Source organism: Cydia pomonella, chromosome 20 (assembly GCF_033807575.1).
Source record: "Cydia pomonella isolate Wapato2018A chromosome 20, ilCydPomo1, whole genome shotgun sequence".
In the NCBI taxonomy this organism is placed as follows: domain Eukaryota; kingdom Metazoa; phylum Arthropoda; class Insecta; order Lepidoptera; family Tortricidae; genus Cydia; species Cydia pomonella.
In genome coordinates this window covers 12,598,020-12,613,443 of record NC_084722.1, presented here as the reverse complement: position 1 = coordinate 12,613,443, position 15,424 = coordinate 12,598,020, and the positions used below count along the sequence as shown (strand labels likewise).

General features: G+C 37.2%; 1 protein-coding gene across 2 annotated transcripts in view; it reads left to right on the top strand.

Moving 5' to 3' along the window:
• The window catches only part of LOC133529023 (uncharacterized), a 162,267-nt gene that overhangs the window by 70,121 nt on the left and 76,722 nt on the right, over nt 1–15,424 (top strand). Inside the window, exon 2 of one of the 2 annotated variants that reach the window (XM_061866607.1) lies at nt 13,006–13,055. The exons of the other annotated variant lie outside the window; for it this stretch is intronic. Coding sequence (XP_061722591.1) covers nt 13,006–13,055 — 50 coding nt within the window. The remainder of the gene's footprint in view (nt 1–13,005; nt 13,056–15,424) is intronic. 2 annotated transcript variants of the gene reach the window in all.

Genomic DNA, 15,424 nt, shown 5'->3' with positions numbered 1-15,424 from the left:
TTGACCGATGCAACAGACCGACGGATGATGTCGTTAAGGGCGGCATTTCCATATATTAATTAAGTTTCAAGTTATTAGCATGGCTCCCTGCTGCGCTAAATTAGTATGAGCGTTCGAAATAGATAAATCAGATATTAGAAATTCAAATCAGCATTATTTATTGTATAAACTGTATGAGAACCAAGGAGAAGGGCGAGGGATAAATAGATAAGTTTTTAAATGAATATTTTGTATGTTTATTTATCTCTGATATCATTAATAACAGGTTGGATCTAGTCAGATCAAAAAACTTGTATTTTACCACGTGTACTCATATTTACAGTACAGTACAGTACACGCGAAGTAACATTTGAGCTGTCTACTTACATATATGTCTGTATATCAACATTGCAACGGTTTTTTTTCCGAAATCCTGCCACCACTTTCAATGTGAAAGTCATGATAATTATCTTAATTTGGTTGCGTAATTGCTCGTATCGTGTCGTAAGATTTTGTTAAATACTATTCAAAAGTTGTTTAACGGGTCCTTTCGGTTTTGATATAAATTCTTTTAAGTGTAAACAGGAAGTACCTATAGTCTGTTAAACAACTTGGTCAGTAGAATACGGGTCAAACTGAGAACCTCATTTTTTTTAAGGCGGTTAAAAAGGCGCGAATTAAAATTTTCTATGGGACGATTACCCTTCGCCCTACGTTTTTAACTTTGCCGCTGTTTTTACTGACGGAAAAGCTGAACAGACTATATCTAATTAATTATAACTAGCCTTCGCCCGCGACTACGTCCGTCAATTTTTTTCATCCGTCCGTCCTCCGGCAAATATTGAACTAGATAACATGGATTAAAAATTAAAAAGAAAACTTACGTATGCGCCGGACTAATTATAATTGCGCTGACATAATAGGCGCTAACACACAATCAAAACAGTCATACAATAACATCAGCTGCGACGCCCGCGGGCTACATTTGGGTGCCTTTTACTTTGTTGACTACCAACGATAGATTCCGTAGATGGCGCATATAAAATCGAATTCTCGTGGATAGATATGCCCTTCTTTTATACAGGCCCTCCAAAAATACGTTCACTAACAATTTTTAGGACAATTTTTCTTACTTTCACGTCATTCAAAATAATCATTTAACTACAACAAATCGAATTATCTTCAATCTATTCTATCCTTCAGATTTGATACACAAATACAAATGTTTCTTAAAATAATCTACCGTACTAACGAGTTTTTCGAAACTTATATACGAAATATCATTTGTTACCAGTCGCTTTTCAATGAAGGAAAATATCGTGAGGAAACCGGATTAATCCCAATAAGGGCTAGTTTAGTTTAGATGGTCAGAGGGCAGTCACTTTCGTAAAAACTAGTGCCTACGCTAATTCTAGGAATTAGTTGCCAAGCAGACCCCAGGCTCTCATGAGCAGTAGTAAAATTGCCGGGACTACGCGTGGAAGAAGACAACGATAGGATGCAACTCTGTTATGCTGCTTGCGGCGTAGCATTTACTTTTTTAATTAAGTAAAAATGTTAAATTAGTTATGGAGTCCCCAATTGTTATGGAGTGAGTGGTCGTATAATTTATACCTATTTGGTTCCGTAATTGCGTCTGTTATTTATCATACTATGTTACTCCAGAACTAAGTAATTAGAATAACCAACTAAGCCTACACCTAAACCTAGAGAATCGGGTTGACTTGTTACATGTTACATGACAATACAAGTCAAGGCACGCGTCTTCGTGAATGACACGAACTAATTAACTATAGTCCAAAATCCATCTATAGTCCAAAATGAACCCGATCGGTAGGGTAGGGTCGGTAGGTAAGTAATCTGCGAGTTCATTATTCGTTGCTTAAGAAACAGGAACCGCGCATATTTGGCTAACTTGCAAAAAACTAAAACGTCTGTAGGCCATGACATTAAGTAAAATCACATTGAGATGGTCGTTTATTGTTTTTTTACGCAAAGGCAATACGTGTAGGTAACAGAAGTGATTATAGTAGCCGCGGTGCGTGTCCAAGATCATTTTAAAGCCTTTCATAAGTGCTCTTAAGAGGAAACGGGACGATCGATTCTCCATACAAACGTAGTTCTCATTTTCTTCCCTGGCTATTGACATTATGGAAAATATTTAGAATTTTATGTATTTTATTTTTAATTATTATAAAAGTTAGAACCGAAAAACAGGAACTCTTATGATATTGAAAAAATCAAACGGTCGGACATAGCTATGATTAAAACACATCAAATGAATAGATATTAGCTTGAAAACTTTGTCATTTATCATAAACATAACATTTTGTTTAAAAAATAGTTTCGACCTTTAATAAATAATGATTATAAATGAAATGCTATATATGAAATAGGTACTTGATTTAATTATTGACGACCAGTCTAGCCTAGTGGGTAGTGACCCTGCCTATGAAGCCGATGGTCCTGGGTTCGAATCCCGTTTCCCGAATGGCATTTATTATTGTTCTAGCACCGATATTTAGTTATGGCCGTCATGGGTGTGTTCTATGTATTTAAGTATGTATATCGTTGTCTGAGCACCCACAACACCAGTCTTCTTGAGCTTACTGTGTCGCTTAGTCAATTGGCGCCTGTAAGAATGTCCAATTATTTTAGCATACTACCTATAATGTATTGATTTTGTTTTTAGATTACCACGTAGTTGTGTTCGTCAATAGTAACATACTGCTTTGTAATAATAATATTACAAAATTGTTGAAGTAGTTATCAAATGTAACAAGGCCTTCAGTTCTTGGTTATTGTTATTCAATAAATATTATATAGACGTATAGTATACATCAGTTTAGAGATGTAATAGGTTCTACGGTCATAAATGAAATACGGTAAAATATCAATATAAAGATTTGGAGGTATAAAGGTTGTCCAAGTGTCAAAGAAATAAAAAAAGTGTATGAAATACTTGTTTTACGTCAAGCTGCTATGACTCCTATGTACTCGTATAAATAATATTATTAAATAGTTGAAGGAAGTATATAGCCCTTGGTTAGGGCTGGCTTCTCGCCCACAGACTTCGGTCTACCTTAATAGTTGATCGTCATACGTGCGTCAACAATGGCCTATTATGATTGTTCCTGGGACATTTTTGTAATTCGTTCAATAACACTTTTGACAATATACATAATAAATTATTTATATTTGTTGTTGTTTGTTATGATTATGGATTGCAGGAAGGTATTTGACAGTGATAAGTGTATTATGTGCTGCAGGCGTATGATGGCTGTCGTTTTCCACGCGCTAAAATAGACGTCACTTATTAACACTGGGGGTTGAAAGTGACATACACTATCATTATCATGCTGCCAGGTAGAAAAATGTAACCATTATATCAATTCTAGCCGCTGGTCTATCATGGACACTAATTGACCATTGTAGTAATATTGCAAAGAAATTAAATTGGGTCTGCAAACGGTTATTTAAGTGTGTTATAGGTGCATAAACCTACGGATAAGTATATAAAACGCGAAAAATTATAATAATCGCTAGTAACTAAATTATGTCTTCCGGTTAGTGTAGTAATATGTTATGTTGAAATTAACTTACTTAGACACTCAGCTAAGTTATTATTATTATTATTATATAGCCCTTTGTTCTGAACATGATTGTTCTTTTTGATAGTCTTGAATTATCATATGAAGTCTCTTAGTTCAGTGTGCCTGTCGGCAAAGGCCTCCTCCAACTCCTTTCAGTATCTTCTCTCTCTTGCCACCCTTCTCCAGAGTGGTCCCACTCTACGAATAATTTCGTCTTAAGGTGGATCTTGGCCTTCGACACGAGTTTTCGAGAGAATTTTCTCGATCTAGGACTTACTGCAAACATCGAAAAATCGGCAATCGTTATGATCGCTCTTGCATATTCGACCGACATTAGGGTTCTCTGGTCTCTCCAGATGGTGTTGTCGAATACCTAGTGATTCTCTATTAAACATTGAACGTTGTAGCACCTAGTTTTAGTGGTACTGATACCCCATCCCTGCTACCTTAAATTAATTTAACCTGTCAAAGTTTCATAAGATGTGCAATGTTTCAAACGTTTCTCACATTTCGCATGGTGCCGCTCAATTCTGTCACACTGTCTGAGAACTGTTACGTCAACAATGCCCCAAACTTTGACTTGCTTGCTTAACCTCGTGACTTGTAACGAAATGTTCTAGATTTTTGTGTTTCGAGCTTCCTCGTTTCAATTATATGGTTGCATTGTTGAACATGATTGTTGAGTTTTTTTTTTTAATATTTTTTGAGGAATTTGTCTTTTGTGGATTAATCTGTTTATATACTCGGCCAATAACTAAACATTACCGAATCCTAGTATAAAGGTTTATTAACATTATGGAATGGCATAGTTTTTTTTAGAATTAATGCAATCCCCACTAGCAAAATAACTCCTTCTTGAACTCCTTATGATGAAAATTCTTGAACCCCTTATATATGACGTTAGTTTTGAAAATCAATATTAGAAATCGAATAAACCTACTATGAGGCCCACTGATTACAGTTCGCTGGACGATATCGGCCTGTCAGTTATTCTGGATGGTCAGCTTTTGCGAATAACTGACAGGTCGTTATCGTCCGGCGAACTGATAATCAATGGACCCCTTTAGACTTTTCTTTACCTTATGTTCCATGATCTGTATATATATTTAACTTTATAGTGCACATACCATTTACTTAACAGAATTAGGTCTCAACTTACGCAAGATCAACTAATTTAAATGTCAACATTGATGAGTACAGTGCAAAATGTTAACGTTTGACGTTTTGTCAGCTTTTGCCCTTGAACTGCAAGTTAATAGATAAGTCATGTATAGCCGCCATGACACATCAATCCATGTGTACACGACGCTAAAATTACATGTTCCTTTAATAATACAAATTTAATAGAAAATTTGAAGCAAATGTCACAAAAGGTCATGTTACAAAAGCTTTTGTAGCCTTTTTTATCTATTCAAATAATAGATTGAAGTCACCCCTATTTGTACAAGTAGGAACCAATTTTTTTATCGACAAATACTCGCATTGCAAAATGAATATTAAATACACTCGCGTGCAAAAGTATTGCATCACTTTGCATTTTTTCAACTGCACCCAATATCTTTGTAATTCTAGAGCCGATTCTGAAAATTTTGGTATCAACTGAAAGCTTATAATCTAACGCATTAGAAAATTGGGAAATTTAATGAAATTTCAAATCTGAAGACTGAAAAAAATCAGAAACTGAAAGTAGCGACATATTGGTCGAGAAATAAATTTAGGAAAGTTAAGAATAAACGTCATTTATTTAATACAAAATAAATTATTATTATTAAATTAATACCTGGTGTTGCCACCCCTAGCCCTCCTCACACAAATCAAGCGGTTTTTCATAGACCTAATTAATTTTCTAATGAAATCTTGTGGAATAGCGTCCCACTCCTCCAGCAAGGCTCCCTTCAGCTCCTCAACATTGGCCGGGGCAGGATTCCGCTTCCGAATCCTCCTTTTCAGGTAGTCCCACACGTGTTCAATGGGGTTAAGGTCCGGGCTCATCGCTGGCCAGTCCATGGTGTCGATGCCCACTTCGAGAAGGTAGGCTGCGGTGGCCCTAGCGGTATGACACGGGGCATTATCCTGCATTAGGATGAACCCCTCATCAAAAATACCGGCATAAGGAACAACATGTTCCTCCAGGATGTCAGTAATGTATTTTGCAGCGGTCAATCCACCGCCACGGCCCCCGCCAGGCACGAAAACCAGCTCTGTTCGCGTGTCGTAGGAAACGCCGCCCCAGAACATCACGGATCCACTGCAATAGGCGACCCTTTCGTAGAAGCAACATTGGGCGAACCGTTCTTCTGGTCTTCTGTAGACTCTTCCTCTTCGGTCACATCCATTCAAACATATTCTGCACTCGTCCGAGAAGAGAACTGGGGTCCATTGCTCAATGGTCCAGTCCATATGATTTTCTGCAAACTCTCTTCGGGCTGTACGGTGTCGCGCCAGCAATCTGGGCCCCGTTGCAGGCCTCCTGGGTGTCACGTTCGCTTTCTTGAGTCTTCTTCTTATTGTCCACTCACTGGCAGCCACTCCTCGTATCTCACGCAGACGCTGCTGGATGACAACGCTTGTCAGGTGTCGATCTCGGAGAGATGTTGTGACAATGAAGCGGTCGTCCCTCTCTGATGTACACTTTTTGCGGCCGCTTCTTGGTCTTGAAGTAAAGGATCCAGTCCGTTGGAACCTCTGGTAAACTCGGCAAACTGTAGATTGACTTAAATTGAGCGTGGCAGCTACTGAACGTTGGCTACGCCCCTCTTGCAGGAGCTGGACGACTTGGCGGACTTCAGCTTCAGTGGTTTCCATTTTTCACAGGTCTTCTTCACGGGAAAATATGCGGAGATGTGTACCGGTCAACTTTTGATAAGTGACTGATAACAACCCCTCCCCTACCCCCCATTTTATAGGGGTCAAGGGTAGCGCAACTCGTGCGCGTGATAACGCGAAACCGCTCACAAATCGGGAAAATGCCGATAATTTGAAAAATGCTGGGCCGTTTTCCATGTTTTTTAACTTTTCGTAAAGCTAAAACTTCAAGGGACATGATCCCATTAAAATAATTAATCGAAAATAACCGGTTTACAAAATTATTGGGTGCAGTTGAAAAAATGCAAAGTGATGCAATACTTTTGCACGCGAGTGTAGATCGTGTCGACATCTATAAAATGTACTACTAATGAAGCAAAACATATTACCCTAAAAAAATATAAGATAAAGTCCGTCAAGCCATTTCCGACAGTAGGAAAAACGCCAAATTTTTGAAATGTAGGCGGGAAGAGTTATCCCATAGAAAATTTGAATTTCACGCCTTTTTCTACTGACAAACTTGTTTGACCGGCTATAAGTATATTCTAATTTCTATGTAACGTTTATTTTGTTTTAATGTTACGCAATTTCTATTTCATTCCCCTGGTGAGAATCGGATTCTACATCTAACCATATATGTACAGATTAGTTCTCGTAATCTGAGTGTTACACTGACTTATCTGCCAGTTACATCTGTCAGACAGATCTGACGGGCAATCTGTACGCATAATCCTAATGGAAAACTCGCCACTGTCACATGTGGCGATAATTCGATAAACGATACTCAGAACTATCCAAGCTATGAGTAAACCACGTAGTGAAAACGGTCGGAAACTGCCTGTAATGCGGAAAACGTTCACGCACAAACGCATAACGCACTTTCTACGGCTATTTTGACGATGTATTGGGACAGGCAAGGTTGGTATGATTGTCTGTGCATTGTGAATTTCCAAAGGAAAAATAACGAAATAGCAATTCTTTTGGCTACCTTCCGACTATATCATCAGACGTCCGATCAGGCCTAGTGGGTGCCTGAAGTAAAAATGTAAGCTTTACTCGCATGATTTTTGGACCCAGATTTTTGGGTTTGAAAGGTGGAGGGGGGCACAAAAAAAGTTTTATAAGACCCTTATTGATTTTTTAAAACCTATCCAACGACAAGCCACATTATAGGAATAAAGCGAAAAAAAAACATATTTTTTTTATTTTTAATTTACCATTTTGTTGCCATGATTGATTTATATATCTATACTATCTATACACTAACCACAGACAGACGGACATGGCGAAACTATAAGGTTTCCTATTTGACTACGGAACCCTAAAACCAGACGTCGTGTTTGACATGCAAAATTTGACCGGCTGAAAAATTTCTAAAAAAGAAAGTCTTCCCTATTTGTTGAGTCTTCCATTAGAAAAACCTAATAAACAAACCTTTTTTTTTAAAGGTAATAAAATATCTCAATTATCTATGATTTTTTTATGGTTGGGGTCATTTTCAAATTATATGACTGCGGTCAGATTCAACTCGGTCATACTTTTCATACATTTAGTATGGTTAGACGGAGTTTAGACGCAGACACAAATCTTGAGAATAGCCGTAGATAGATTAAGGCAAAATATACCAGTTGCAATGCATTCGTTTGATTATAATTCAAGACTAATACGAACGTGCACTGATATCAAACCGATATTAGAATCATATCAGTTAACTGTCATTCGCGCGGGCGTCTGGCTTGCACTAATTACTTGTGTGTTTTTTTTCGTTCGTTGGTGCGTATAAGTCAGAGCGAAATTAACGTGTGGATGACCGGAGGGCGGGCACAAATGGGAATGAATCATTCCCATCTGTCCCCGTTGGGCACAAATGGTAATGAGACATTCCCATCTGTAACCAGTTATTATTTGTAGTGTAAAAAAAAAAAACCGAGGCGATCACAGATGGAAAAGATTCATTCCCATTTGTCCCTCCGGCCACATATGGGAATAGGTTCATTGGGGATGAAACTATTACCATACTTGGGAATACACCGCAAAAATAAGAATCATAAGACCACACGAGGTTTAATGTTGGCATAGTTTTTGTTTACTACTGAAGTTTGTATGTCGTAACAATAATAACGGCATTCTAGGCCATTTATATGACGTTACTATTGGCAGACCAGACGGCATCGAAATTGGGTCGATATTTACAAAACTCCCTAACCACGACCAATATAAGTATAATCCCCGATAACGCACATTCGTTACGAGTTTATGGTTCTAATTATACTAGGAATCATTTAGAATACAGATATATTTATTTATTTATAGAGAAGGCTGAATATAATCGTTTGATTGATGCGTCTGCACGCCACACACCGAAATAGATGCGTTAAGAATAGAACGTGTCGCGACCTTATGAAAGTCTATTGGCAGGTTAACTTATTGTATGATGCCTACCCGTTATGTTATGTTGTATGGTATAAAATAATGATTCGACTCACATTGAAGTTTGTAAACATCATAGAATTTTTATTTAAATATTCGATCTTTGCTAGATATAAATACCTGCAGTCAACATTTGCGGAAAATGTTAACCAATATCTTGACAAAAATTAAACACCCTTCACTAGAGCCTTATTATACATATATGTTGTTCTATTTAATATAGTTCTGTATGTTCGTGAAACACTCAAAAAGTACTGAACGGATTTTAATGCGGTTTTCACCTATCGATGGAGCGATTCTTGAGGAAGGTTCAAGTGTATAAAATATTACGCTTTACTACCCGTGCGAAGCCGGGGCGTCGCTAGTTTCAAATAATGGCAGTATCCAAAAGTCTGTCGGAGCTGGCAAGACTTTACATTGTAGGTATTATTTAAAAAAAAGAACAAAAACATTCCTGCTGAATCATGTATTAAGTTGAAATATTAGTGTAAATATTGACATCTGGTAAACATTACATCCTTTCAAAGTAGGGTTTGACGCACAACTCAAACTCGAGAAAGAGAAACGAGAACGGAAAAGTGAATCATTCGATGAGGTTTTTTTAATCCGGGTGAATTATTGACCTCTTGCATACAGTTCCATCTAAAGTCACTTTTAATAGAGTAGGTAGTTAGGTAGGTACTAAATAATACTTATGAAAAGACATAAACGGGCAACTATTTCATAAGCATATTCAGTGCGCGTTTATGCCATTTGTACTACATTTTTGTTTACTACTTACCAATTTTAATTAATTATTTAGGTTTCATAGTAAAAAAGTATTGTATACTATAGTGATATAATCAAGCTTTTCAATCTCGTATCTTACTTAGGCAACTCAGCAAGCTTCGTTGCCTAAACATGGTACTTGACTCAAAGCTCTCTAATATATCACGATACTACAAAATACTATTGTGTATTTGAGCAATTTTATTTTAAATGTAGGTTTTTTTGTTACTTTAAAGCAGAGGTACTCAACTTTTATGTCATACTCAGACAAAACCCTTAAAATATATCGTATGTATTTTAAATCTTGATTATTTTCAAAGGAATTTTGCACTTTTAATTAATTAGACGATACATTTTAAAGTAAGATACCGTAGTAAGTAGAGCATTTGCTATCCATAATGATAGGATTGCACTAAGATGTAGCGATTAGTACACTTGACGTAATACATTGTTAATTAATGCCAGCAGACGTCGCCAACCATTGGTATCAGGGCTACAACCGCGAAAATGTAAAATCGGCAATTGCGGGCATTTTTCTCTGTCACTCTAATTACGTCTTAGTGAGAGTAAATGTGAAAGATCCCCGCAATTTGCGAATTTCGGTTTTCGTGGTAGGCCCCCAATCCAAGATGATATGATTATACAGGCTTCGACAACCGTTGGTGACGATTAGCGTGAGGCGATAATTATAATTATAAGAATGACATCTTGGCAACTGTTTAGTGACTGGCAAATAATATTTATACGATTATAGCTCCTACCACAATGTTGTTAGAAACCACCTTTGTGAGAGATATAGTAGTTGTGTAAAGATATAAGTGATATGATTATAATGTCTAGAGTGGTCGTGATCAATTTGTTAATGCGGTTTACCTTATATGTTGCACGTGCGGTTTGACACATACATATATCTATTAACACTTCTTAATAAGGACATATTATTAACATAGTTTTGAATATGAACCTGTGTCTTTCTGATCTATAAGAAATAAATATATTTTTTTTTAGTTTGAAGACCAATTTTTCTTGGAACCTTGTACTTATATCTTACAGGTGCATATAAAAAAGTTGCTTGTGTACGTGTAAAAATAAAAAAGGAATTAAATGTTAGCACTTAAAAGATTGATATCAAAAATACTCAATTGAAAGGAAAACAATTATCATATGTTAATTAAGATTACAACTTTTATTTCAATTGTAAATATATTTTTCCTTTATTATTGTGGATCGTACCACATTATAATCTATAAATTGCATATACAAAATAATAAATTAACTTTTATAATATATTAATTTTTTCATTGTGATTGACACATGTATATGCAATTTTATTTCAATTATTTTGGCTGACTTTTTATTACGTCCCAAACACTCGCTAGGTTAATAAAATTGTCTTATCTTCTACTCCCAGTTAGTCTAGACTCAAAAACAACTCAATCAGGACTTATGTATAATCAATCATGAAATCAATAAACAGACTCACAACATGATTACGCATGTATTCATTTTTTCATTACACTCACGATCACTACTTCAATTTATTAACAGCAGTAATCAAATGTAATGTGATTATATCTTCCGATCTCATAATCTTTTATATGCTGCCATTCAAAAAATACTCTTAAAACTATTAACAATATGGTCCTATTTAAGTTATATCTAATATTTAGAATGGATTGATTTGAAAGCGTCTATATATCGATGTTTAGGTGTTTGGGTATCTGTTTTTCTATCACATAAGAAACTGATAGATTTGTGTAAAACCTGGTTTAAGTTCCAGTAGTTTGTAATATTAAGAATGAAACATTAGTGATTTTTTACAAAAACATTATTTTTGTACAAAACGGGATAACCTCAAATGGTGAGTATAGACGAGATCATATGCATCGTGGCTCGTTAAGCAGGTAAAGAAGTAGGTAATAAATATTGGATAGAGTATTACGTTTTCGCGGACGAAATCGCTGATAGAGGCAAGTTCGATATACAAATAATGAAGTCGATATATTGGGTCGATCGATCAAGTTGCCGACCCCAGCACTTTCACTGGCAGATTGATGAGCGCTCACTTGTTTTGCGCCGGCGCAAATTGTTTCCGTTGATTGTACGCATGCTACCGAATTATGTAATGAAGAGATGTAGAGGTTTTATATTGATAAATCAGAAGTACCTAAGCCAGTGATACCGTAAGGCTGGGATACCGTTTAGGTTTTTATTTTGTAAAACTTGTACATATTCCAAAAATAGTCATTTGTTAAACAGTTTTTGGAAAAGACTCAGTGTGGGATGGACCCATGTATTCACACCTTTATCTTCCATGATCTATGGTCGTTACAACGTATCAACGTTACGTAAAGTGATAAAGGATGATTCTCTATGGTTTGTGGATGTGGTTACTTTTTGTACGGCATAAAGGGCAGCAATAACATTATTAACATTGTAACCATGTGTTGGTTAATATTAGTTTTTACTTACCATACCGTAAAGCCACACAACTGTTGTCTAAAACTGACTCAAATATCTTTAGGTGTAACTATTACTTGGACCGGTCTGGCTTGTCGGAAGTGACCCTGCCTTAGATGAAGCCGGTGGTTCGAATACCGGTAAGGACATTTAATTGTGTGATGAACACAGAAATTTGTTCCTGAATCATGGATGTTTTGTATGTATTTATCTATACATATACATATGTGTATATCGTCGCCTAGTACGTTAGGTCGATCTGTATAAGAAGTCCCCTAATATTTATTTGTTATTTTATTAATTACCTTGTTCTGGGGCAATATAGTTTTATATTGGTGACTAAATACCCAGATAATTCGACAAATAACATTGGTATTAGTACTTAATCATCATCAAGTTTTTCACTTGTCGACGGAGTAATCGCCAATCCTGTCTTTCATGCGCCAGTCTTTTGATTTCTTCATTCAATGCATTTTTCACTCGGCTGAAATATATAAATCTAGGCTTTCCTCTGCTTCTCATCTCTTCAATCCAGCCTTCCTGAATGTTTAAGAAATATCTGTTGTGCCGTATCAGTTGTATGGAACATCTTGCCTCTCCTATTCCTTATGGTTAATTAGACAACAATATTATTCAGAGCCCACTGTGTCCCACTGCTGAGCAAAGGCCTTTCCCTCTTTTTCCACTCGTCTCTGTTTAGTGATATATCTGGCCAGCCTCTCAAAAAGGAGTCCAAGTTATCCCGCCATCGCTAACGAGGTCTATCGGCTCCTCGGTTAGACTTATTCCTTATGGTATTTAATAATACTAATTAACTGTATACGTAGCTAATCTTTCGGGTAGGTTTCTCATTAGTGCAAGCAGTAGGATCTGAAAGATTACCAGATTAGGCATAAATCAAGGCTTTCAATACAGTTTTTATTTATCTAATAAGGAAATGTATTTAACCGTATTTTTTGTCTTTTTTCAGGTAAATTTTCTTCAACAAAAACACGAGCAAAAAACCTCTCAGGATATCAAGTACGTAAACAACAATAATTACAATTCGTTCGTTCTATCGCGTTTTAATCATTGTTCTAAACAACGTCGTAATTATTGAACTATTATTACTACGTATACTCCGCTGGCTCGGTCACCTGGAGAGGATGGGAGAGGATTGTGCTGTGAGAAGAGCGTATGTGGGGCACCCGAGTGGAAAACGTCCGTCTGGGCTTCCCAGATACCGCTGGAGTGGCGAAGCCCTAAAAGACCTGTCCGCCCTCGGAATACCAAACTGGCATGAAGCGGCGCAGGATAGGGCAGAGTGGCGCTCTCTTGTGTCAGAAGCCAAGGTCTTGTTTGGGTCACTGAGTCAGTGAAGTAAATAAGTAAGAACCGGCACAGAGATCCAGTATTTTGCGTCATGAGTTGTTGTTGCTTTGACTACAAACCATAGAATGACGACCAGTCTGGCCTAGTGGGTAATGACCCTGCCTACGAAGCCGATGGTCCCGGGTTCAAATCCTGGTAAGGGCATTTATTCGTGTGATGAGCATGGATATTTGTTCCTGAGTCATGGGTGTTTTCTATGTATTTAAGTATTTCTAAATATTCATATATTATATATGTCGTTGTCTAAGTACCCTCAACACAAGCCTTATTGAGCTTACCGTGGGGCTTAGTCAATTTGTGTAATAATTTCCTATAATATTTATTTTATTTATTATTTGTAGAAGCGGAGTGTGAATCTCGCCACATAAACGCGTAAGCGCCATGAATTTTATAGCGCTTACGACCTTTTGTTCGCGTGGTACAGGTTGCGGTTGCGACAATTTCATTGTTTGATATGGCTTCTCTATAGTAATTATATCTCAATGGTAAGTAGTCAATGCGGCAATGAACGTTACTTAAGGGTTGTCGAAGGTTGACAGTGATAGCGCCTGAAGGCCTCCCGCGAGCCTCGTTCGACGTGTTGCCTCTCTGTCGCACTTGTAAAGTGTGACAGGGGGGCAACACGTCGAACGAGGGTCGAGGTAGGCCCACTGCGCTCACGTTGCAGCAGGAATGCCGTAAAAGTAACGCTGCTGTAGTCATTATCCGAAAGTTACCTTTAGAGAAGGAAAACTACTAGAAATAAAATCCAACTTACACAAAGTGTTTTTTTTTCCGTTAATTTCACGGGTGAATTCCTGAGCTTAAATAAAGTAACTTTTTCAAAGACACCGGTATTCTAATTAACTTCATTCTTATCTTATAAGGCCCTTACGAGCATGTATACGTGCCTTAGGGCCTGTTTACATATTGATTAGTGATAAGAACGAGTTTATACATTTGCTACTAAACGTAAGTACTATCTCGGACGATCGATGTTCGAAAAGACATTGATTGATATGTCATAGTTTTCAATTGTTTCGTTAGGTTAAATGTAATGCCCTTGTTACAACAACGCTATATGCATCTATATTAATACTTTTACAAAAATAAAATATTCAATACATTTTTTTTTATTAACTAGTTTCAGACCAAGATAACTTTCGATTTTTATTTTTTCATAAATTTATAAATAAATTTAAATGTCAAGTTTTGTCTGGAGTTGCAGGCGTACATAGGCTACGGATACTGCTTACCATCAGGCGGGCCGTATGCTTGTTTGCCACCGACGTAGTATAAAAAAAAAAAAGTTACCTTAACACTTGCACAGGCTGGGCTATCAAAATCGCTGCCAACTTAGCTTGGTCTGACTCTATGCCATTCAGTTTCCTTAAACGTACCCTCCCAGACCCCGAAGATTACGTAATTTAAAAAAAAACACGGTGTATACATACATGAGGTACCTAAGCTACCTAGCTCTCAAAGTGCCGGTCATCCACACCAACATTACAAATTACCCAAATATTTGGACTTACACATTATGCCCATTAGGTTGGATTATCAAATTACAGTAAAACTGCACCTTGCTTCGTTTTACCAAACACCAGCGAATAATAAATACTCAAAGTCACACGACTCCGCTGGCTCGGTCACCTAGAGAGGATGGGAGAGGATCGTGCCGTGAGAAGAGCGTATGTCGGGCACCCGGGTGGAAAACGTCCGTCTGGGCGACCCAGATATCGCTGGAGCGACGAAGTCCTAAAAGACCTGTTCGCCCTCGGAATACCCAACTGGCGTGAAGTGGCGCAGGATAGGGCAGAGTGGCGCTCTCTTGTGTTAGAGGCCAAGATCCTGTTTGGGTCACTGAGCCAGTGAAGAAGAAGAAGAAGAAGAAGTCAATCTCTCTAAAACTCGCGTTACTCGTCACTGTTATACAACCAATACTTAGGTAAATATATAATGGACCTAAGCTGTACCGTAATTTAGACTGTTTTACAAGCTTTTATTTAACTTGCCTTGTTAGTATGTATGTGGGTCAA